The sequence below is a fragment of the Chrysoperla carnea genome, chromosome 2 (genome assembly GCF_905475395.1).
Source record: "Chrysoperla carnea chromosome 2, inChrCarn1.1, whole genome shotgun sequence".
In the NCBI taxonomy this organism is placed as follows: domain Eukaryota; kingdom Metazoa; phylum Arthropoda; class Insecta; order Neuroptera; family Chrysopidae; genus Chrysoperla; species Chrysoperla carnea.
In genome coordinates this window covers 93099615-93124223 of record NC_058338.1, presented here as the reverse complement: position 1 = coordinate 93124223, position 24609 = coordinate 93099615, and the positions used below count along the sequence as shown (strand labels likewise).

The 24609-nt window shown below is 29.5% G+C and overlaps 1 protein-coding gene across 1 annotated transcript in view; it reads left to right on the top strand.

Annotated features, from left to right (window-relative positions):
* Positions 1-24609, top strand: part of LOC123293058 (ammonium transporter Rh type A) — a 98720-nt gene that overhangs the window by 68025 nt on the left and 6086 nt on the right. The window contains exon 7 of the mRNA XM_044873773.1: positions 12140-12441. Within this exon, the coding sequence (XP_044729708.1) occupies positions 12140-12441 (302 nt within the window). The remainder of the gene's footprint in view (positions 1-12139; positions 12442-24609) is intronic.

Genomic DNA, 24609 nt, shown 5'->3' with positions numbered 1-24609 from the left:
TACTAAGCTTCAAAGCATAACGTATACTTTAAGCTTCACATATCTACCACCATCAATAGTCACTTGTTTGTGTCACGGATGAACTATGATATGGTTGGTTAGGAAGATTCTTCTTTAATGAGGTTTCACTGTACGTATATACATATAATAAGAATGTAATTTAAATTCTGTTTTATATATGTTAGTCTTACTTATATTATCATTATTTGTCACTTAATGAATTGGTACAATGTTTTTACTTACAAAATTTATCAGATGTTATAATTCTCACGCTTAAAAATATAATTCCATAAAATTATTATTATATTTTAACTACTTTCAACCATATAGATAGGAGGCATAATAGTGATGTCGCAAGCAACGAGAGAAACAACACGATACGATCAAACATCGTCGGAGAGACAGAATCTTAATTTTCGGGATGATAATAATCTTAATTTTCGATAATTATTGAATAGATATTCGAGAAATAGATGATAAATATTCGAAAGGTAAACAATTAGTTTTTCAACCGAAATATTTTTTTACAAAAAAAATTATAAATATTAAAACAGATGATATTTTTTTTATCCTTTTTATACCATGCATATATGAAATATACATAGTATATTAAGTTTAGCCCAAGTTTGTAACGCTTAAAAATAATGACGCTAGGAAAAAAATTTTGTCATAGCTGTTCATAAAATTACCTAATTAGTCCATTTCCGATTGTCCGTCCGTCCGTCTGTGGACACGATAACTCAAAAACGAAAAAAGATATCGAGCTGAAATTTATTTTACAGCGTACTCAGGACGTAAAAAGTGAGGTCAAGTTCGTAAATGAGCATCATAGGTCAATTGGGTCTTGGGTCCGTAGGGCCCATCTTGTAAACCGTTAGAGATAGAACAAAAGTTTAAATGTAAAAAATGTTCCTTATCAAAAATTAAACAACTTTTGTTTGAAACATTTTTTTGTAATCATCACTGTTTACCCACGAGGGCGTTAATTAGGTGCAAATTTTATAGTATGTATTAATATAGGAATATCAGTTGTGTGTGTGTCTTTTTAAAAGTGAATATCTTTTGTTATTTACGTGACGTCAAAAAAACAAACGATTGCGCATCAACACTGTCTATACATGTTTGTATGTGTTATGTGATAAAGAAATCAACACTAACTATGCATGGTATTTCAACAATTAACTCAGTCAATTGTTTCTTTTCACTTGTTACTAGTAAGTTAGTCGTGTGGACCTTTCGGGTCGCACCTAGACCGCTTTTTTTATTTTTAATATTTTAAAATGTATCAAGGTAGTACGAGCGCCAAGGCAAGTTTAGACTTGTGGTTAAAATTACTTGTACCTTTTTTCAACTATGATGATGAATTTTGTTATAACTTCATGAATGTAGACGAAAAATAAGAATAAAATTTTTCGATATCTGCCTTGGTTTTCGAAACATCAAAAGCTGAATAATTTTTAAAAAAATTTCAATTTTCGATATTTTGAAAATTACTCCAGATATTGAAAAATTTTATTCATACTTTTCGTTTTATATCGTCAAGTTATAACATAATTCACCATCAAAATTGAATATATATATATATTTTTTAATTTGTGTCCCCACTACCGTGCTCATACATCCTTAATTAGTCGGACACAACGATTTTTTTTTTCAATAACTTATTAAGGTTTTAACTTTAATTTAAATAGTTTTTTTTTTTTAATTCCAGCGACTAGTTTTGGAGAAATCTATGAAAACGTACCTTTCTATCTATCGTTTTTCCATAAAACCATGTTAAATATGCCTACTTTTGAAGTCATTTATTTATTTCGAGCAACCCCCCTTAAATTTTCAGAATTGATGTAGACTTAATTCAAAAAAATCAAGCCTTTTATTCAAATTGCCTTGGCGCTCGTACATCCTTAATCAAAAGACAGAAACCGACAAATTTTTCCAGAGTTTCTAGGTTGTTCCATTTTTATTTCGTCGAATCCTTGTTGAACGTATATATCGACAAGATAGTAATAATTATTATCTTCATTTGATAATATCGAAAATAATTTAAACTATTAAAACGATACGAGACGAAACGACAGAAAACTTGTGAAGTCGAAACAATGCTAATCTCGCCTGGCCCGATCTTGCGACAAAACTATGCATAAAGTATATAAATATATTAACTACATCGTCTCTTTTAAAATGTGTTTAAAATTCTGCAAGACTTTAAGTATTATTCATTGTAAAAACCAATGAAAATAACATAAAATTGATTGTCTTAGAGTAGGGAATATAAGTAATTATTTTTATGATAAAAGCAAGTGAAAACAAACAATTGATCAAATAAATTGTTGAAGTACCCTGTATAGAAAGTGTTGAATTTGTCAGTGCTTGCATTATTTTTTTAAAATTAGAAGAGTTTATAAAACCAACACACTTATGGTGGCGACCTTGCAAATTTTCAACTTTCTATCTTAGTTTAGTAGTTTTTTTTACAAAAAAATGTTTCAAACAAAAGTTGTTTATTTTTTTATAAGGAATATTTCTTTGTTTCTATCTCTAACGGTTTACGAGGTGGGTCCTACAAGACCCATTTGACCTATGTTGCTCATTTACGAACTCAAACTCACTTTTTACGTCCTTAATATTTTAAATTTAGCGCCGTCATCTTTTACAAAAAGTAAAGTTTGAGTGATTCATACAAAATTTTTTTTTACTTTTTAGTACAAAAAAAAACTTTGTTTCTTTCAAAATTAGTTTTATTAAAATTTTTTTTACATTAATTTCCAAAAATTTTACTTTTGGTTACTAGCTTGATACCCGCTCGCTTCACTGGACTTAAAAGTAACAAGTGAAAACAAACAATTGACTGAGTTAATTGTTGAAATACCATGTGTAGACAGTGTTGTTTACTCTGTCACATTACACAAACATACATGTCACACATATATAACTGATAATCCCATATTAATACATAGGTACTATAATACATAGTGTTGATGCGCAATCGTTTGTTTTTTGACGTCACGTAAATAACAAAAGATATTCACTTTTAAATAGACACACACACAACTGATATTCCTATATTAATATATACTATAAAATTTGCACCTATTTAACGCCCTCGTGGGTAAACAGTGATGTTTAAAAAAAAATGTTTCAAACAAAAGTTTTTTATTTTTTTATAAGGAACATTTTTTACATTTAAACTTTTGTTCTATCTCTAACGGTTTACAAGATGGGTCCTACGGACCCAAGACCCAATTGACCTATGATGCTCATTTACGAACTTGACCTCACTTTTTACGTCCTGAGTACGCTGTAAAAATTTCAGCTTGATATCTTTTTTCGTTTTTGAGTTATCGTGTCCACAGACGGACGGACGGACGGACAACCGGAAATGGATTAATTAGGTGATTCTATGAACACCTATACCAAAATTTTTTTCGTAGCATCAATATTTTTAAGCGTTACAAACTTGGGACGAAACTTAATATACTATGTATATTTCATATATACGTGGTATAAAAACTACTGCTTTATAGCCTCCACGTCCCTTGATCTCACTTATCCGCCTTCCATAACATTTCAAGGGATTGTTTTACGAGGCTAAAAGATTTGCTCAGTCTTCAATTTTTTAAATTGTAAAATAGTCATAATTCATTCATTGAGTATATTAGAAAGGTGGCCATGAATTGTGACATTTACTGCTTTAAATTCTTACAAAAATCTTTAATTTATGGTTCAAAATGATGATCATTCTGCTCCATCTATGATCATCATTTTGAACCATAAATTAAATATTTCTGTAAAAATTTCAAATAGTAAATGTCAGATTAAATTTAATTTTTTTTTTTAATTAAAAATCATTCGCTAGTTTTTGCGTGAAAGCGTAACAAACAAACAAATAAATAAACAAACATTCTTGCTTTACATTTATAATATATAGGGATTAAATTTTTTGGGTTATGCTTAAAATTTGAAGGTCATTTTTTCATCATAAGAAAAATACCTTCCTTGATATCTTTAAAAAAGGGTTCACCAAAAAAACAAATCCTTCTAGAGAGCACAAGCAAAGCTTATATATATATAAAAAAAAAAAAAAAAAAAAAACATTTGAGTAATAATTTTTCAACATACGATAAATTATACGGATTTTTGTTTTTCAAAGATTTATTTTATTATATATGTCACGTTTTATGAACTCTGATTTGTGTGAAGTATCTATCTACCTTCTACATATTATACATACATATATAGTCACTCATCCACAAAAGCTCAACGCTTTCTAGACAAGCCGCTATGAGTACTACTCTTCAAGTTACAACCAGAAATTGCTCGTAGCCATAATCGTATACTCCTTCCTAACTTTAATGAGCAAATGCATCAATCTGATTTACTTTTTACAAATTTTTTATTGATTTGTCCACAACTCCTCGAGTAAAAAATTTATTTAAAATTGATTATTATTAACTTCTGTTTGAAACATTTTTTCGTAAACTTCACTGTTTACTCGTGAGGGCGCAAATTAGTTTATAGCATTATATAGTACTAGCTTGATAACCGCTCGCTAAGGTTTAAAGAAAAAAATTGGTAAAGGCCACCGCGTTAAGGCCTTTACCTCCCTTGCTCTTACTTATTCTCCTTCCATAACACTGGAAATAATAGAAGGGTTTAATATTTTTCTACACAGGTTACATATATGTACAGCTTTCAATTTTTTTTATTAAAATAGTCAAAATTCATTGAGTACCTACATTAAGAAAAATGACCATGAATTGTTTTACATTTACTATTTTTAAATATCAGATTAAATTTAAATTTTTTTAATATATCTTTTATAAATTATAGCTCATGTGTTATTCTGATGTTTGAGCTATGTTAAAAAATACCGAGTAGCTCGGTTACCCAGGTACTTTTGATTTTCTCGGAGAACTCAATAATTTCCTAACAGAAAAGCTTTAAAAAAATCAAAACTCCTCACATATCCAGATACTCAGTATGTATGTATGTATATACATGTATACAGGGTGTTCTGTTATTGACTGCAGATCGTCGGCCTACAGAAAAAGCTCATAAAGACGAAGGAAAAAGTCATTTACCAATTTTGGATTTGTGCCCTAGTTTGGGCGCTACAGGTATGGCAAAAATTGATAAATTTGTTCATTCACTGACTATGATTCGATAACCAGCAGCCAATGATAATCAGTAGATATTAGTATCTATCATTTAATAATATTAAACTAAAGAAGGGATATGAACTGATTTCAATTGGATTTTATTATTTTGAAAAAACATTTTAAAAAAGTATTTGATTGGTTTGGTCAAATCCTACTTTTTTTATTTTTATTATATTTTTCCAAGAAAACATTAGATTCTTAGTAAAAAAACAAATTAAGTCATAAAAGGCGTTGTTTAAATTTAACGTAAACAAACAAAAAAACGCCTATGCTGACGTAATTTGTTTTTTTACCAATTGCATTTTAAGTTTTAATAATTTCGTTTGTTTACGTTAAATTAAAACAACGCCTTTTATGACGTAATTTGTTTTTTTACTAAGAATCTAATGTTTTCTTGGAAAAATATAATAAAAATAAAAAAAGTAGGATTTGACCAAACCAATCAAATACTTTTTCAAAATAATAAAATCCAATTGAAATCAGTTCATATCCCTTCTTTAGTTTAATATTATTAAATGATAGATACTAATATTTACTGATTATCATTGGCTGCTGGTTATCGAATCATAGTCAGTGAAAGAACAAATTTATCAATTTTTGCCATACCTGTAGCGTCCAAACTAGGGCTCAAATCCAAAATTGGTAAATGACTTTTTCCTTCGTCTTTATGAGCTTATTCTGTAGGCCGACGATCTGCAGTCAATAACAGAACACCCTGTATACATACATACATACATACATACATACATACATACATACATACTACATACATACATAAAGTAATCACTATATTACATACAATAATGTACTTAGTAGAATGAAAAATCTATATAATATGGTGTGATGGTGATGGTGATGACATGAACATATGAAAAATATAATTTATGATCAAAATGCTTGAATAAGATATTTAGAAAAAATATTATATTCATTCTGAATGATATAGAAAATTTATTTTATATAACATATACTTTACTTTACTTACTTATATACACATACCTGACTGACTAGTGACTACTAAACTACTATGTAGGGGAGGGAGAGCTTTGAAATCGGTCAATCACTTTTATGTCTACAAGAAGTAAAGATTTTGTAATGTGTAGAATGCAGAAATGAAAAAAATGGTTCGACTGTCAGGTGACTTTCAATTAGTCGGCTAGGCAATTTGTATGACATACATGTAAGAAAATGCTATAAAAATATCGTTAACTAGGCAATTTGTATGACGTAAATGTAAAAAAAAATGCTCTAAAAATATCGATATCGATATTTTTCTGATATATATTTCATATATACAAGATATAAATAATTGTAAAGCCAAAAATATTTATAGTATTTTTCATCTATTAATTATATAAATATAAAAAAATGTTTCTTCTGCACAATTTGCTCTATTAAAAAAGAAAATAATCAATTCCAATACCTTTTCTTAAGTAAAATGATTTTGTCGACTTATAATAAGATCGTCTAGACATTATTGTGTTAACCAAACTTCATCCCACGATAAACATGTATATGGAAAAAACATTAAGTTGCAAGTTTTAAAAAAAAATAGAAATAAAAACACTATAAATTACTAACTAAAACTATATACAGAGTAATTGATCAAATTTAAGTCATTCCAAAAAATAACTGTTTTCTGCTGATCATTTTACTTGTAAAGTGAAATTTACAAAATTTGAAGAAAAAAAATAGAAATTTTTCAGTACAGAACCATAAATTCGCACTTGAAATTGAACCCTAAACTTGCACTTGAAACATAGCTAAGAACACTTCCCATTAAATTACCTTTCAAACGAAACAACTAAAAAAAAAAAATCGGTTAATCCATTTAGGCTTTAGGCGCTACGATGCCACAGACAGACAGACATACATAGCGGCCAAACTTATAATTATAACACCCCTTTTTTTGGTTCGGGTGGTTAAAAAATAAAATGCCTCATGTGAAGTTATTCAATATTCCGTTTGACATTGATAAGTAAACCGTAGCTAAAAAATTACTAAAAAAATTCATTGCATCCCATGAGTGCATAAAACTATGCAAATTTTCGAGATAAAACACATCCTTATTTTAAAGAGATAGTGCAAAAATTTAAAAGGAAATTGAATACGATTTTTTGAAATTAAGTGAAATTTAGATAAAATATTTTGTTGTTTGTTTTGTAGGTGGTTAAATAAATTTTTAAGGATTCAGATTATCCCAAAATTATTGGTAAAGTCATGTTTAGATATCAATAGGGAATATTCATGTATGTATAATTTTCACTTTAAAAAAATGAATTTACAACACATTCGATCTTATTATTAAGTTTTCTAATAAAAAGTCGTAGAATAATATAACTCAATGTAATACCATACAAAATATAAGTAATTAATACCATACAGTATGTCAACGAATTTGACAAGACAAAACTATGACGTTATGTCCATTTTAAAATTTGAATTTCCGTTTTAGAAATTTTGAATTTCTCCCACTGAATTTGCACTTTTATTAATTAATTCTAAGTTATTAAAAAGATATAAATTACCAAAATAATGGTTTAGCTGAAATGTCCAGCCAATAAAGTTACGGAAAAAAAATATTTGAACCAAATTTAAATTTCATGAATATTCCCTATTGTTAAAGAACAGCATTGAATTTATACTATAGGCAAGCTAAGGGCGGTAAGTTTTCTGGGGTAACAAAATTCAGACAGTGAGAAATAAAATTTTCTCAAATTGGCATTAAGCATAGTAGAAGGGGAGTACAAGTAAATCGATCGTAGAACTAAGAAGAATTATTGAGGACAAAAAATAAACACTCCTTAACAATCATTTACACCATTTTTTCCATTGAATCCGATTCACATACAATCTATTTCTTCAAGTGCAACCAATACAAAAACTCTAATAAAAATTGGTCAAATATATAAAAATAATAAAAATCATATATTCTGCACTTACCTACGATAACTCTACGATTATATGTACCTTCTATGTGCAGTATGTTACATGCATACTATATTGTAACGATGCGATACATAGAGCTTGCTTCTGTTTATGAGAGTAGGGAATATTATTTATACAGGGTGTAATATTTAAGTTGACATATGGTTGAAATTCTATATATCAATTTAAATATTTATGCAATGTGTTCTGTTATTGACTGCAGAAACCTAGCTTCCGAAAGTAAGCTTATCAAGAACAACAAAAAACTCTTTACCAAATTTGGATCTGAGGCCTAATTTGGGAGATACGGGTATGGCAAAAATTGATACATTTCTTCATCCACTGACTATCATCCGATAACGAGTAGCCAATGATAATCAGTAGATATTAGTAACTTTCACTTAATAATCGAAGGGATTTTAAAAAAAGTATAAATAAAATAAAATAATTGAATTTGGTCAATCTGTCCCACTTTTTATATTTTTATTCTATTTGTGAGAAAATAATATATTCTCACATGGTTTGTTTGTTTACGTATAATAATCTAATGTTTTTTCGAAATAATATAATCCAATAAAATCATTCTATACTTTTTAAAAATCCCTTCCTTAGTTGAATATTATCAAATGAAATTTACTAATAGCTACTGATTATCATTGACTACTAGTTATCGAATGATAGTTAGTAGCCAATGAAAAAATGTAAGTCAAAGGCATACATCTTATACCGGCATTAAATTCGATCTAAGTTTATAGGTTCAACACTTTAAATTAGGAAATTGTTCTTTATAAATACGCTAACATTTTTGTTTGAAATTTTTTTTTGTAATCCGAATAGTTTAAACAGTAATTGATAGCATAACTCTTACATTTTGTGTGTTTGTTCATTCAATTTGAACAAAAAAAAAATGGTCTCTATAGGAAAACAAATCACTTTTATTAGATTTATTGAAATTTTTTTTTCGAAAAGTGCCTGGATTCCGCAGAAACATTAGGGGATAATCCTGATATCGAATCGGTCATATAACCCATAAAAATGTAAAAATGGACTTGATCCCATGACAAAATTTGAAAGTAAAATTAAAATTAATTAAAAAACGAAGAAGCTATAAGCATTCAAAGATTACATTCAAAAGATGGCCATCTCCTTTTAGCAAATAAAGTTTTATATGTAATCTCTATGGCGATATCCACGTATGACGTCAGTAGTGTGTATCTTCCTCTTTGTTTAATTTGGAATTTTAATCGATCATATCTTACATACTAGTAAAGTTTTTTAAAAACCAACTTCACTTTTCTATTCGTGAAGTGAGAATTCTTCACCTGGAGTGATTAAACAAATTTAGTCCGTTCCCCTGTCTTCCGAAATAATAACAATTTTGGATAAAACTTTCCGTAAAAAAGTTCGTTTTTACATGTTTTGCAGAAAAATGTTTCGAACAAAAAATGTTACTTTTTTAATCAAAATTTTCGAGTTTAGAAGTGTTCATCTATCGATTACTACCAGTTATGTATTAGAGTGAGCTTTTCATTGATCTTAAAAACTTAGGTCAAGTTTAATGTCTGCGTAAGATGTGTTCCTACACACCCAACAATTTTTGATTAAAGCATTTTTATCGATAAATTATTTTTTTGCGAGTTTCAAACATATGTCAACTTAAAAAACACCCTGTATGTGGGCAGGACATGTGGACGGTCAATGAACCCTACAACACTACCTACTAAGACGGTGGTACATATCACGGTTACTCAATCGTACTATATAGGTCAGTTTGTGTGTCACTGATATTGAACCAACTTGCCGACATACATATTATATAGAAATAAATTCGGTCACGACACATCTATTTAACAAGCTGAAAGTCATCGTTGCATGCATGGATAAATCTTCTTCCTGGATTTTTTTCCAGACGTATTGAATATGGTTTGAAAACGCGCTACAAACATATAAGAAAATTTCTTTTGAAAAAATGAATTTTTTCAATCTTAACTTGAGAAAACAAAAAATATTCTAGATTCGTCTATACTTACGTAAGGGAGAATAGTTTACGGTGTACTGGTTCTTAATTCGGATCGGGGGATTTTCTCATAGATGTAGTCCAGTGCGAATTAGCGCATGAGTACAAGCAACTATTTCACCTCAATTTCTTTATACGATTCTCTTCAAATTGTTAAAAGGATGATATAAATACATGTTGCCAGGTCGAAAAAGTGGTGGGAAAACTTTTAAACAATTTTCCTAAACAAAATTGTGAAAATTATTTATTATGTTTCCGGAAAGATTATAAGGTTATTTGGACAATTAAAAACAAAAAAATTTTCTCTAAAACTAATAGTTTCAGAGATATTAATTATTTAAAGTTCGAAAAAATGGAAAAATGAATACAATCGTGAAAAACAATATGATAAACTAAAAATTTTAATGTTACCAAAGTTCTTAAATATTCCTTCAAACATCCCTTAACAAAGTTCCATAGCGTTTGATTATTTTTGCAATCGATATCAAGTGCTAGACGAATTTCATTCCTACCTCATTTCAATAAGGAAAGTATCCGAAATTCAGTCATCTCAACATTAACCTTCGAAAAAGTTCTCGTATCATTATTCATTTGCATTTTAATTTACCGAGATCGATACTGAAAAATAGAAAAAATAAATTATTTTACATTTTAAATTATGCCTAAAGGTATTTTTATTTTGAACTATGTATACAAAGTTTTCAATTTGTGGCAGTTTTTAAATGTATAGTTGGTCATTACATTTTACGACCCTAGGCTTAACAGTTAGATTTCCTACTATATGTGATATAAATTTTATGTGACTTCGCCAAAGCTTGCATCTGGTCTTGCAGGATCATAAATAGTATACAATCCAAAGCCAAAATGTTGGATGCTCTTCGAGTGATAGTTGTCTACCATCGAGGCATCACGGCTGAAAGAAAAAGCTGCCACAACCAGAATGAAGAAGAAACGTCAATTTATCATCTTGTCAGTAATTTCTCAGTTCTCGCTGAGAAAACTTGCTCAATTGGATCGACTATTCTTTGTCGTTTTCTAGGAGTTGACCTATCGACGTGAAATTTCGCTAAATGTTATTGAGCAGCTCTTAATGCACGAATCCTACGAATCCTATTACTAAATAATTCCATTTTCTTACACTCTCAGGTACGATCTTCTTATGGACATATTGGCCAAGTTTTAATGATGGGAGTTTAAGTGGTGACGAACAACATTGTGCTATTGACCTGATCAAATGGCACTACAGCCCTGGGTGGAACTTGTGCTCCTCAACAATTGACCTCCATAGCATTCTCTTTTTCATTTTGAAACACCATCCTGTGATCTTCATAATTCGGATATCATCAATGACATGTCCATCCATCTCATTTTAGGCCTCCTTCTGGTGTAAACTTTGGCATGTAGTACTTTTTTAGGCATTGGCGAGTCGTCCATGCGTTGCATTTGGCCAAGCTATTCAATTCTGCGAGCTTTGTGTAAATTTTGCAAATTGTTATTTACCTCTGCTTTGTAGCAGATTCTCCATTCGTTGTTTTCTTTCACTCCACCGTTTATCTTCCTGATTACCTTCCTTTCGAATCTTCTCAATGTTTCCTTATCATCTTCAGCCGAATGTGCAAATTAGTGAAGCATAAATTTGCATCGTTGCAGCGTGATTTAATAATTTGAGAATTTAAGAGATTTATATTTGCATAGTTGGCTCTAAATCCAGTTTGTATTCGTCCTTTAATTGCTATCGATCAAATTTACAAGCACATGAAGGATGTTACTTCCTTGAAAGTTTTGTTATCAATTACAATATCTACTGAAATTTCTGTTTAGCCTGATGACACGATCATGTATTGTGTTTTTTTATTAATTATGAGACCGACTTACTTAGCCTTTTCTTCCAAGCTTCTGATAGCTCCACCAGCCTAGATTTAGTTCGTGCTAGCAATCCGATGTTATCTGCATAGGCACATATTTGTGTTGGTTTGAAGAATACTTTTTCACTACTAAATAATTCTAAAACAATCCCATTTTCTTCTTCTCTCAGGTACGATCTTCTTATGGACATATTGGCCAAGTTTTAATGGTGGGGGTTTAAGTGGGGATGAACAACATCGTGCTATTATTAACACATATCTATCAATTGGTGGTTCATGTGTAGCTGCATTTATTACATCTGGTTTAGTGAATACAGAACGACGTTTTGCAATGGCTCACGTACAAAATGCGACATTAGCTGGTGGTGTTGCTGTAGGCACTGTTGCTAATCTAATGATACAACCATATGGTGCACTTCTCATTGGTTATGCAGCCGGTACACTTTGTGTTGTTGGTTTTCACTATATCCAGGTAAGATATAAGTCTATCTTCTATTCTATTCTCTCTATTTGTGATAATCAAATTTATTATTAAATAAAGATGAGTAATTATAGGTTGTTTGATGAATAAGCAGAGTTTTTCTTTATTCGTTGTGTGTATAGTTATGGTAGGGGCAATAAAATCGAAGCCAGCGCTTTCAGTGAAAAATTTTGGAGATAAAGGAGGCTGTTATGAGTAATTTACAATTCTTTACATGTTAATGTTATCGAAAATGTCAAATTAAAATTATTGAAAAAACACTAATTAATTAAACTTAATGCATTAATAATTTTGATAATAAGAAATCAAATTGCACAAATATTATTTTTCAAATGTAAATTATCATAATTATTTATTTAAATTTGTTAGAAAATAATATTAAATTTTCAATGTAAGTCATAAATGCAATCCATGCAATTATACAACGTGTTCTGTTATTAACTGCAGAAACCTAACTTCCCAAAATAAGCTCATCAAGAGCAACAAAAAAACTCTTTTCCAAATTTGGATCTGAGCCTTAATTTGGGAGCTACAGGTATGACAAAAATTGATAAATTTGATTATTCACTGGCTATCATTCGATAAGCAGTAGCCAATGATATTTAGAAGATATTAGTAAATTTTTTTAAATAACATTCAACTGAGGTAGGGATTTTTAAAAATTATAACATGGTTTGATTGGATTAAATTATTTTGCAAAAACATTAAAATTATTGTACGTAAACAAAAAAACTATGTGACAATGGGTGTGGTTTGTTTGCTTAGATCCAATTATAAGTTGTTTACTTATAATTATTATTATTTTTCTCAGAATAATAGAATAAAAATATTAAAAGTGGGACAGTTTAATAATTTTATACATTTTTTATTCTATTATTCTGAGAAAAATAATAATAATTATAAGTAAACAACTTATCATTGGATCTAAGCAAACAAACCACACCCATTGTCACATAGTTTTTTTGTTTACGTACAATAATTTTAATGTTTTTGCAAAATAATTTAATCCAATCAAACCATGTTATAATTTTTAAAAATCCCTACCTTAGTTGAATGTTATTTAAAAAAATTTACTAATATCTTCTAAATATCATTGGCTACTGCTTATCGAATGATAGCCAGTGAATAATCAAATTTATCAATTTTTGTCATACCTGTAGCTCCCAAATTAAGGCTCAGATCCAAATTTGGAAAAGAGTTTTTTTGTTGCTCTTGATGAGCTTATTTTGGGAAGTTAGGTTTCTGCAGTTAATAACAGAACACGTTGTATATGCATACATAAAATTCTATAATTAAAATAGTGTATCGTTACCATGAAAACGCCTCCTATAAAACTCACGCACGGGGCGAATAGTCTAGTTCAAATTATTGAAATATAGAAATAATGGTCGTAAAAATGCGTGTGATAGCTTGCTGAATTCGGAATGATGTCTAGATAAATGTGCCAGAAGCGTTTTCAGCACATAAAAAGTTGGACCTCGCAATATTAAATAGGGAAATGGCTTTCTGTGAAACTTTTTTCAGCCCACCCAAAAATGTTCTTTGGATCATTCTGGCCAAAAGCTCTCACGGCCACAGAAATTAAATGAGAAGTTTTCGAGCTACGGGCGATCGAATCTACGAAAATATTATAATTTTAAGTATATGACTAGGAAAATGGCTTTCAGTAAAACTTTTTCAAACCGCCTTTAAATGTTTTTCAGATCATGTTCTGATCAAAAACTCTCACGATCACCAAACTTTTTAACGAATAATTTTCAGGCTATCCTTCTCGAATTTTCCCGCATTTGTGGCTTATACCAATCGTAGGAACACCTTATGGTTTAGCCTTGTGCCAAGTTTAATTGAAATCATTGAAGCCATTTTTGAGAAAAGCCCAATAAAAAGGTTTTCCCAAGGGTGTGGGCCTTCTTGAATTTTCCTGGATATGTAGCCTATACCAATCCTAGGAACACCTTAAGGTCTAGCCTTGTGTCATGTTTAATCGAAATCGTTTGAGCCATTTCGCCGGTTTTTTTTAATAGATAGAATGATTCAAGAGGAAGGTTTATAAGTAGATGTAATACATGCATAAAATAGTAGATTAAGGAGTTGAAAGGGTTGTGCTAAAAAGGTGAGCAGCGATTATATCAATTATTGACAAGATTGAAGATATACAACCAGCTTCAAGGATTATTTTTCTCTATTTTTAATCTTGGTGGAGCGAGAAAATGGGGATGAAAAATCGAATATTTTCAAATATATCTAAGTGAGTATAAAGGGGACTAATAATACTGTAACCCCTATGCAAGGGAATATGATTAGAGGGGGTGAAAGTGGAGATGTTGTCCAGCAAAGCGGGTAGTTTATAGCTAATTACATTACCTATAAAAAAGTATGCTGTTTCCCTGAATAATTTTTTTTCTGATTCAAATGTAAATAAAAATTATAAATCATTTGCTTTGACCTTGTTTAGTCAAAAATGTTTAATCGAAAAGTTACAAAAATCTATTTGATTAAAATTCAGGTATTGTTTTTACCCCGACTATACAATGTCGAAGGTTATGTGTTTGACCCATATGTATGTATGTTCATCTGTTCGCACCTAGCTTCTAAACTACTGATCATAATTTGACAAATAGGGTACCGTTAAAAGCGTCTTGATCGTCCGCTGGTTATAGGCTATGTAGGTGGCGTCACATTGAATTGAGGAAATAAAGTTATGATCGAAAAACAAATTTCGATTTAATGATCGCGTGTTGGGTATGAAATTAAAGGGCGTAATTAGCACTTTTCAAAAAAATATATATTGATATACTTAATCATGAAATTATCACCGCAAAATTGTTTAAAATGTATTAATTTTGGTCTGTTCCCGCCGAGCTTCTAAATTACTTATCATAATTTGACAAATGGGGTATCGTATAAAGCATCTTGATCGTCCCCTGGTTGGTAGCGTACTTTATCACAAAACTATAACCCCGAAATAGATTAAATAAAATAAAGTATAAAAACTAAAACCCGGACTCTCTAACAAAATAGTGCTCTTAAAGGTATGAAAACAAGAAAATATCTGAAATTATTCTTATGATCAGTAAAATCGTCATTACAGTCGGGGGACCTCTTTTCTGTCCTGTGGAAAACTGTTTAATCTTGTATTGACGATTTTACTGATCATAACAATAATTTCAGATGAAAATATTTTCTTGTTTTCATACTTTTAAGAGCACTATTTTGTTTAGAGAGTCGAGGTTTTAGTTTTTGAACTTTATTTCATTATTGAAGACAAGAAATATAAAATTAATTTTCACAAAATATGTAGAAGGATAAGAAGATTGTTATAGGTCTTTCTTAGACCCTAACCTGAATAAATATATGTAAATAATAATTTCAGCGATAGATAAAATACTGTAGATACGTGCTTGTTTTTTGTTTCTATGTTTTAAATCATATGGTTTTAAAAGATTCCATACAAGACGTGATTTAAATCTATATCGGCTTATTTAGAAACAAGAATTGGTTTTAATACTTAGTTTACATACTGATTGTGTATAAGATATACCTACCTATTCGCACCGTGCGTGAGTTTTTTTTGAGGCATTTCCATGGTAACGATACACTACTTTAATTATAGAATTGTATGGTTGCATATATAATTGTATGGATTGCATTTAAGACATTGAAAATTTAATATTATTGTCTCACAAATTTAAATAAATAATTATGATAATTTACATTTGAAAAATAATATTTGTGCAATTTGATTTCTTTTTTTCACAATTTTTAATGCATTAAGTTTAATTAATTTGTGTTTTTCAATAATTTAAATTTGACATTTTCTATAAGATTCACATGTAAAGAACTGCAAATTAGTCATAACAGCCTCCTTTATCGCCAAAATTTTTCACTGGAAGCGCTGGCATCGATTTTATTGTCCCTACCATGACTACGCACACAACGAATACAAACGTTACCTACTATTCAAAATAAAATGCAAATAATACATTTCACTTTAATGGAATGTTACTCGAATTGTATACATATATAGAAAATTCTATTAGTGATAATTCGATATAAACTGTAATAATTTTTTACTTAAATCGATTTAAAATCGAATAGAAACAAAATTAATATATAACATTCGATGTGAAGATGGAATTATATACTGTGAAAAAGTACATATATTAAGGTAGTTGGGCCTTACATGAGATAAGTGCAATTAACAAGTGAAATTTACAAAATTTAAAAAAATCTCGACAAATGCGATTTATTCCTTGTAAACCAATTTTTGGAAACTTAGCTATAAAATGTTCTTAATCGAGTCGGTTCGACCGTTTAGGGGCTACGATGCCACTGAGAAACACACGGACGGGCAGATAAACACTTCAAACTTATAACACTTTTTCTTAAATCAATATCAAAGTGATGGTCAAGGACATCAGATGAAATGGAAAGGATTCTTAGGAAGCTATCATTTTTTGGAACCAATTTTTGGAAATATTTTAATTGAAATTGAAATATTTAAGCTGACTTTGTTCTTTTGAATTATTGTTTTGAATTACTTAATTATTTTCCATTTCACTTTTCGAAATGAATGGAGCCAAGTTTATTTGACCATTCATTTCCAATGATTTATATGTTAAAATTATATGTCAAGCCTATTCCAAACTGGATCGATTTAGAAGATCATCGCCAATTTTTTAGTTTTTTCGGGTACGAAACACTAATCTCGCACTTGAAACTAGAAACTAGCTAAGAACACACTCCGTTAAATTACCTTTTAAATGAAACCAAAAAAATTAAAATCGGTTCATCCGTTTAGGCGCTACGATGCCACAGACAGACTAACACACAGACAGACACACATAGCGGTCAAACTTATAACACCCCTTTTTTTAGTTCGGGGGTTAAAAATGACATTTTTAACACACGTAGCATAGAAGAAGCGTGTGAAAATGGCAATCTTTTTAATTTTTTCCAGTGAAGGAGAATTACTGTTTTGACTAAAAACTACTATTTAGATGAATATTAATATATCATTTGAAAAATAAAAATTATTAATTTTTTTTAATCGAGTGTAAGAGAAAGGCTCTTAATGTGAGTGCTGACGGGTTAGTAGCCATTCCATCGAAAACATGGTACAGTTAAAGATATTTCAAATAACGGAAAATGAGAGAAACCGCTTGCATTTTGGTCAAAAATCATGAAATGTGTCACTAGGGTGTCAAATATCATTAGTTACGGATGAGTTAGTGATGCAAATGTTTCTATTTGTTAATAAACAATAAATTGTTAATTCAATAAAACGATTAATGTTAAAGTTGACTTACAAAATTATTAAATAGGCAACTTGGATTACTTATAAGTTATACATGTCTAATAGTTTTCGATTATTTGACAAATACTTAACATTCACGTTATACAAGTTGCCTAACTACTAATTTTTTAAGTGAACTTTAGCATTGATCGTTTCATTTAATTAAATATTTTTTGTTTATTAACTAATAGAAACATTTGCGCTACTAATGATATTTGACACCTACGTAAAACATTCCATGAGGTTTTAGCAAAATTCTAGCGATTTCTTTCATTTTCCTTTATCTTTTATCGTGCTATAAAAATTTTTAAGATTTAAGCCTGATTATGACTTTGTGGACTTTGTGATGTCATAAGTGATTTTCATATGCATCGGAAATGTTACTTAATTAAAGATAGTGACCTAAAGAACTACTATTCCAATTCTAGCCTGTAAGTAAGATATCATCATACTTTTGTTTTTATACCATTTATGTATGAAATATATCAAAGTATACTAAGTTCAGTCCCTAGTTTATAACGCTTAAAAATATTGAATGCTAAGAACAAAATTTTGGTATAGGTGTTCATAAAATCACCTAATTAGACAATTTCTGGTTGACCGCCTGTGGGCACAATAACTCAAAAACGAAAAGAGATATCAAACTGAAATTTTTATACTGTGCTCAACACGTTTAAAGTGAGGTTTAGTTCGTAAAAGAGCAACATAGGCCAAGGTCATGAGTCCGTAGTACCCGTCTTGTAAACCGTTAGAAAAAGAACAAATGTAGAAACGTTCCTTATAAAAAAAAGTAACAATTTATGTTCGATACGTTTTTTCGTAAACATCACTGTTGGGAGTAAAGAGAAGTATGTTAGCACATTATGTAGTAGGTATGTATACATGCATTGCATTGTATCAAGTAAATGTATATGTATGTGTTTGTTTATTACTATGTACATTGAGGAAATAATTGCGTAATCAACATTGTCTATACATGGTATTTCAAAAATTAATACAGTCAATTATTTGTTTTCACTTGTTTCAATATATTTTATATTATACCCCACAAATAGCCATTTTTGAAGACTTTCGAATACTTTTAGTGCCTACTTTGAAAAACCTTGAAAGAACACTAAAAGATATGAATTCAGAAAAATTAAACCTTAGTGTTCTTAAATGAATGTTTTATTGCGTCCCAAAAAATGATAGTGAATGATTAAATTGCATAACATGAAATAACAAGTGAAAACAAACAATTGACTGAGTTAATTGTTGAAATACCATGCATAGTCAGTGTTGATTTCTTTATCACATTACACATACAAACATGTGACACATACATAACTGATAATCAAGTATAGTACATATTATAAAATTTCCGCCTAATTGGCGCCCTCACGGGTAAACAGTGATGTTTACGAAAAAATGTTTCAAAGAAAAGTTGTTTACTTTTTGATAAGGAACATTTTTTACAATTAAACTTTTGTTCCATCTCTAACAATTGACCTATGATGCTGATTTACGAACTTGACCTCACTTTTTACGTCTTGAGTACGCTGTAAAAATTTCAGCTCGATGTCTTTTTTCGTTTTTGAGTTATCGTGTCCACAGACGGACGGACGGACAACCGGAAATGGACTAATTAGGTGATTCTATGAACACCTATGACAAAATTTTTTCCTAGCATCATTATTTTTAAGCGTTACAACCTTGGGACTAAACTTAATATACTATGTATATTTCATATATACATGGTATAAAAAGTATGTAGGTATGTATCTTGCGGACAATAAAATTGTGACAAAGCTGTATATCAGATATATTTATTTGGTGGCACACATATTAATTAATGTGTATTTTTCAACCAACAAATATATCAGAATTACAGCAAAGTATCGCTTTTTTTTCCACAAGTGTACAAACTTGAAATGAATGAATAGGGTTGGAATACTCATAAAACACTACGTATAATGATTAAATTCATAATAAGTAAAAGTGGATATAAATAAAGTTTTGTTATATTAAGTAAAACGTTTTTGTTCATTAACTTAATGAAGAATATGAATACATACATATTCTTTATACATATATACACACATACAGGATGGGACAGATTTGTGTTCGATTTCGAAAACGTTGTTAAAAAAATATCCCATCACTACATTTTCCAACCATCTTAACCTGCCAGCATTCTTGTCCGTTTGGTAATCTTCAGTGGCGTGATGAGAAATTCTTTAACTTTGTAAATCATAACCTCTACATAATTTCAAATAAATTTATTTGATAATTAAAACTAGTTTGATTACGTGATTATTGAATGATGTTTGAGAATGAAAATATTAGAGCAGAGAAATATTCTATAAATAATTAAATTCATGTTAACTAGTTTTACTACATTTCTATCACACGTTTTTTTTAATTTACTGAGTACGACTTATATTAAACTAACGAAAGTACACAAACACACATTTACTCACAAACACACGTTTGCTCACACATTTACTTTCGTGATTGAAAAAAATTCAGTAAAAAAAAATTGTAGGTAGGTTGAAAAATATGAAAAATTCATACTACATAAACGCAGTATCGAAACTGGAAGCAGTTTAGTCAAATCTGTATCAATCTTTATCGATCACCTTAGTCAAAAAAGCGGTCAAACCCAGAATCTAACGAAATAACAACCTTTATTTTGGTAATAAAAATGTCGTGTCAATAGTCACATATGGTCACGTGTGCGCATCTTTAGATATTCGAGGTCAATGATCGCAAAAACCAGTTGTTTTTTCTTTGAGAATATTTCGCTTCCCTGACCTTCAATCGTATTTACATTTATTATGTAGTGGATAAAATTATCTACAAATTTTGCCCGAAACTTTTTGCCCGAATACATTGAACCGTTTTTGAAATAGAGAATGCAGAAGATAGAGTCCTCAGCTTAACGTACTTTAGTGCAGAGTCAATATTTATAAATAAATATAACCTGTTAAATAATTATTTAAGTAGTATTTAATTAATATTGTTTTTAAAAACCGTATAATAGACTGGGTCTGACCCAGTCTATTCTGCGGTCTTTTTTACTTAACTATTCATTAAGGATGTATGAGCATGGTAGTGGGGGCACAAATTTAAAAATAGATATTTTCAATTTTGATGATAAATTTATATTATTTCTTGACGATATAAGACGAAAAGTAAGAATAAAATTTTTCGATATCTGGCTTAATTTTCAAAATATCGAAAATTGAAAATTTTGTTTAATTATTTAGCTTTCGATATTTCGAAAACCAAGACACATATCGAAAAATTTTATTCTTATTTTTCGTCTACATTCATGAAGTTATAACAAAATTGATCATCAAAGTTGAAAATAAGATAAAAATAATTTCAACCCTTAATCTACCCTGCTCTTACATCCCTTATATGGACGGTGACACTTAGTTTTTTTTCTTTTCTAATTCATTGCTAATATGTTTCCTTTCTATTAAAAAGTTTTTTTTAAAATTTGTTTTCATTCATTCCAAATGAAAATTATCAAAAACTTCCAAAATATGTCGTTTTTTGAGATTCCTCCATAAGAGCCAATGTATTTTATATCGATTTTTAATGACTTTTTTCTTAAAAATTTGCACGGATACCTAAGCTGAAATTTTAACCACATATTCTTTGAGTAAAAGACTACCTACAAACAAATTTTGAGCCTTTAAATCAAACATTGTTGTCATGCTCATACATCCTTAAATACTACTTAAATAATTATTTAATACCTTATATTTATAAATATTGACGAAAGTACGTTAACACCGCACTAAAGTGCATTAACAGATGAACAGACCGGTCGCACACATAATCCTCGAAACTGATTTCGTTTTTATAGCGTTTTCGAAATCGCACCTATATATCTGTCCCACTCTGTAAAAACATCCTGTGCACATATAACATATTATATGGATTAATTTATTTAGTATATATCATTGTTATTGTTCTTACATTATTTTATTTTGAACATTCTATGAACAGAAGCACAATGAATGTAGGATAGGTAAGGGTTACAAGTGTGGAGCTTTTTATATACGAACAAATAATGGTTGGATATATAGTTCAAAAAGAAATATCAACAGATTCATTTAAACTGTATTATTTTTTTGACAATACTTAAATAGTTTTATATAGTAGAGGGGGTGGTTTTGTTTAGAACTGGAGTGGAGAAACAAAATAAATCCAATAAAAGTGGTTTGTTTTTCTATAAAGACCATTTTTGTTCAAATTGAATGATGAACAAACGCGCAAAAAGTTAGATTTTTTCTATCAATTACTGTCTAAACTATTCGGTTTACAAAAGAAATGTTTCAAATAAAAATGTGTGAGTATTTATAAAGAAAAACTTTTGTGTCACACATAGGAGAAAGAGTTAATCGAGTAAGGCCAGTATTTGTGGATTGTACAACTTGGAGGTTAAAAAAATAAATTTTGGTAAAAAAATGGCTTTTAAAAAATTCAACGGTTATAATTAAAGAAGACTTGCCCAAGGAAGTGAGAGAGGACAGAAAGGAAATAGAAGCAACTATGATCCAACTTAGATCGAATGGGAAAAATGCAAGTATGAGAGGAAATACCGTTCTCCAAGCCGCCTGGTGAGCGTAGGAAAAGCGTACCAATTACCTTCCGTTGACGAAAATAGGAAAATAAGCAACATTGTGAACTTTCGTAAAATAATTAAAACTATAAAAACTTAGTAAAAACATAAAATTAAAGAAAAAATCATAAGTAAGTAATCTATTCTATCTCTGTACATTAAATGCAAGGACACTATTAAAGAATGGCAAATTAATCGAACTGGAAGCAGCAATGGGAAAAATTAATTTTGACATAATGAAGAGATCAATTTACAAACTTTGGCCAGAGATCGAATATTATGAAAGTCGATGAGAGAGGCCTTTGCCCAAAATTTGGGATGTTAACGGGCTTATTATTGTTATTATTATTGAAGAATAACTTTCTAGTTTAAAGCGTTCATCTAATATTTGTCCATTATGAATCAGAGTGAGGTTTTAATTGAACCTGAAAACTTAGATCGAATTCGATGCCGACATAAAATGTGTGCCTATGAAACTAACATTTTTCGTTTGAAGCATTTTCTTCGATTAAATTTGTTTATCAAGTTTCAAGCATATGTTAACTTAAAACAGCACCCTGCTTTTCTAGAACGATAGGTTAGGTTAGGTTAGGGTAGATCCCATTGTGTTACCATATATATGTTTTACCACCTTTCCGCTGATAATTTCATTTATCAGTTCTTCAATTATTTTCAGAGGCTGAGTGCACCTCCTTCATGCATATACCATGCTCCACACCAACCCATCACAACTATTAATAACAATTAATTTTGTTGCGACGGTGGGAATCGAACCCGCTACCCTAAGTATACCGAAGACGGAATTGATTACGCCTTAACCAACTGAGATAATAGGGCGACTAGAACCACATGATGGACCACAGAATTTTTGTTGACAATTTTGAGGGAACTCTAGGGAAGCACATACTGATAACATATTTATTCACACAAGTACCTAAAGCAACATTCTTACTATACATATACAACATATTATTATTAATATAATATAGAACGTTCATTCTATCTGTACAAGAACCTCAGTTAATTAAAATATTTTATTAAACAACAACCATACTCTTTTTCATGTGTAAAATAAATTTTATGTAAATAATTCATAATCTTATATATGGATATACATATATATGTATTATTATTTACAAAAATATTATCTTAAATATCTATCTAAAAAACAAATCTATGTATGTCTTCATCATTTATCAAAATTGTCTGTAAGCTGTCTATAGACAGTCGTTGTATTTTTTCCTGTTCGATGTTTCAATCATAAAGATAATACATAACGAGAACGCTAGTAGTGTAGGAGGAATCGGCGCATGAGTACCGAAAACTATTCCACCTCAATTTTTTTATGCGATCCTCTTCAAATTGCCCTCCTTATGATATAAATGCATGTTGCCAGGGCGCAACCCGGTGCCATATTGTTTAAACCGAAATTGTTTAAACAATTGCAAGGAATTGTTATTTTTCAACCGGACAAATTTTTTTTATATTCTTTATTGAAATATCAATAAAAAAGGTCCTTTGACTATTCACGATAAAGTTAATATTTTTAAAGATATGAGTTTTTAAAGTTTCGAAAAATCTCAAATTTGGGTACTTTCGACCCATGAAAAATATATTTAAAAAAAAAAAACATAATGTCTAAGTAATATTTTTTTTTAATTCTTTATACAATTGTTAATAATATTGTTAAAAGAGATTTTAAAAAATTTCATTGTTTATATCTTTTTTTTAATTGTTAATTCCGCGCGCTCACAGGTATGGGTTGCGTCGGCTTCTATGTGTCTTGAATCATTATTTATCAATTATCTTAAAAACTATCAACTTTATCAAGATTGTTAAAGAGAGCAATGTTATTAATAATTAAATTGTCTACAATTTGTTTTTAATAAATTTTTTTCTGAAATCAATTTTTCAAAAGTTATTTAAGCATAAATCGAAACATGTAATTAAAATTACTTTTTTATCAGTTTATATTACTTTTTTGTTATAATCATAGTAATTTTTGCATTTATATCAACAATAATAAGATATAATGGTATTTGACTATTTTTTGAAATCACAATTATTTATAAAAACAATCACATTGAGGCTGATACTCGAATTTTTTGTCACGCTGCTTATAATATTCAGTTTAATTCTGAAATAATAATTTCAAAAAATTAATGTTTTTGTACTATGTATTTATTATTGGTCCCGGTTGAAAAAAAGTGGTTGTTCCGGACTATGGATGGAAATTAATAATAAAAAA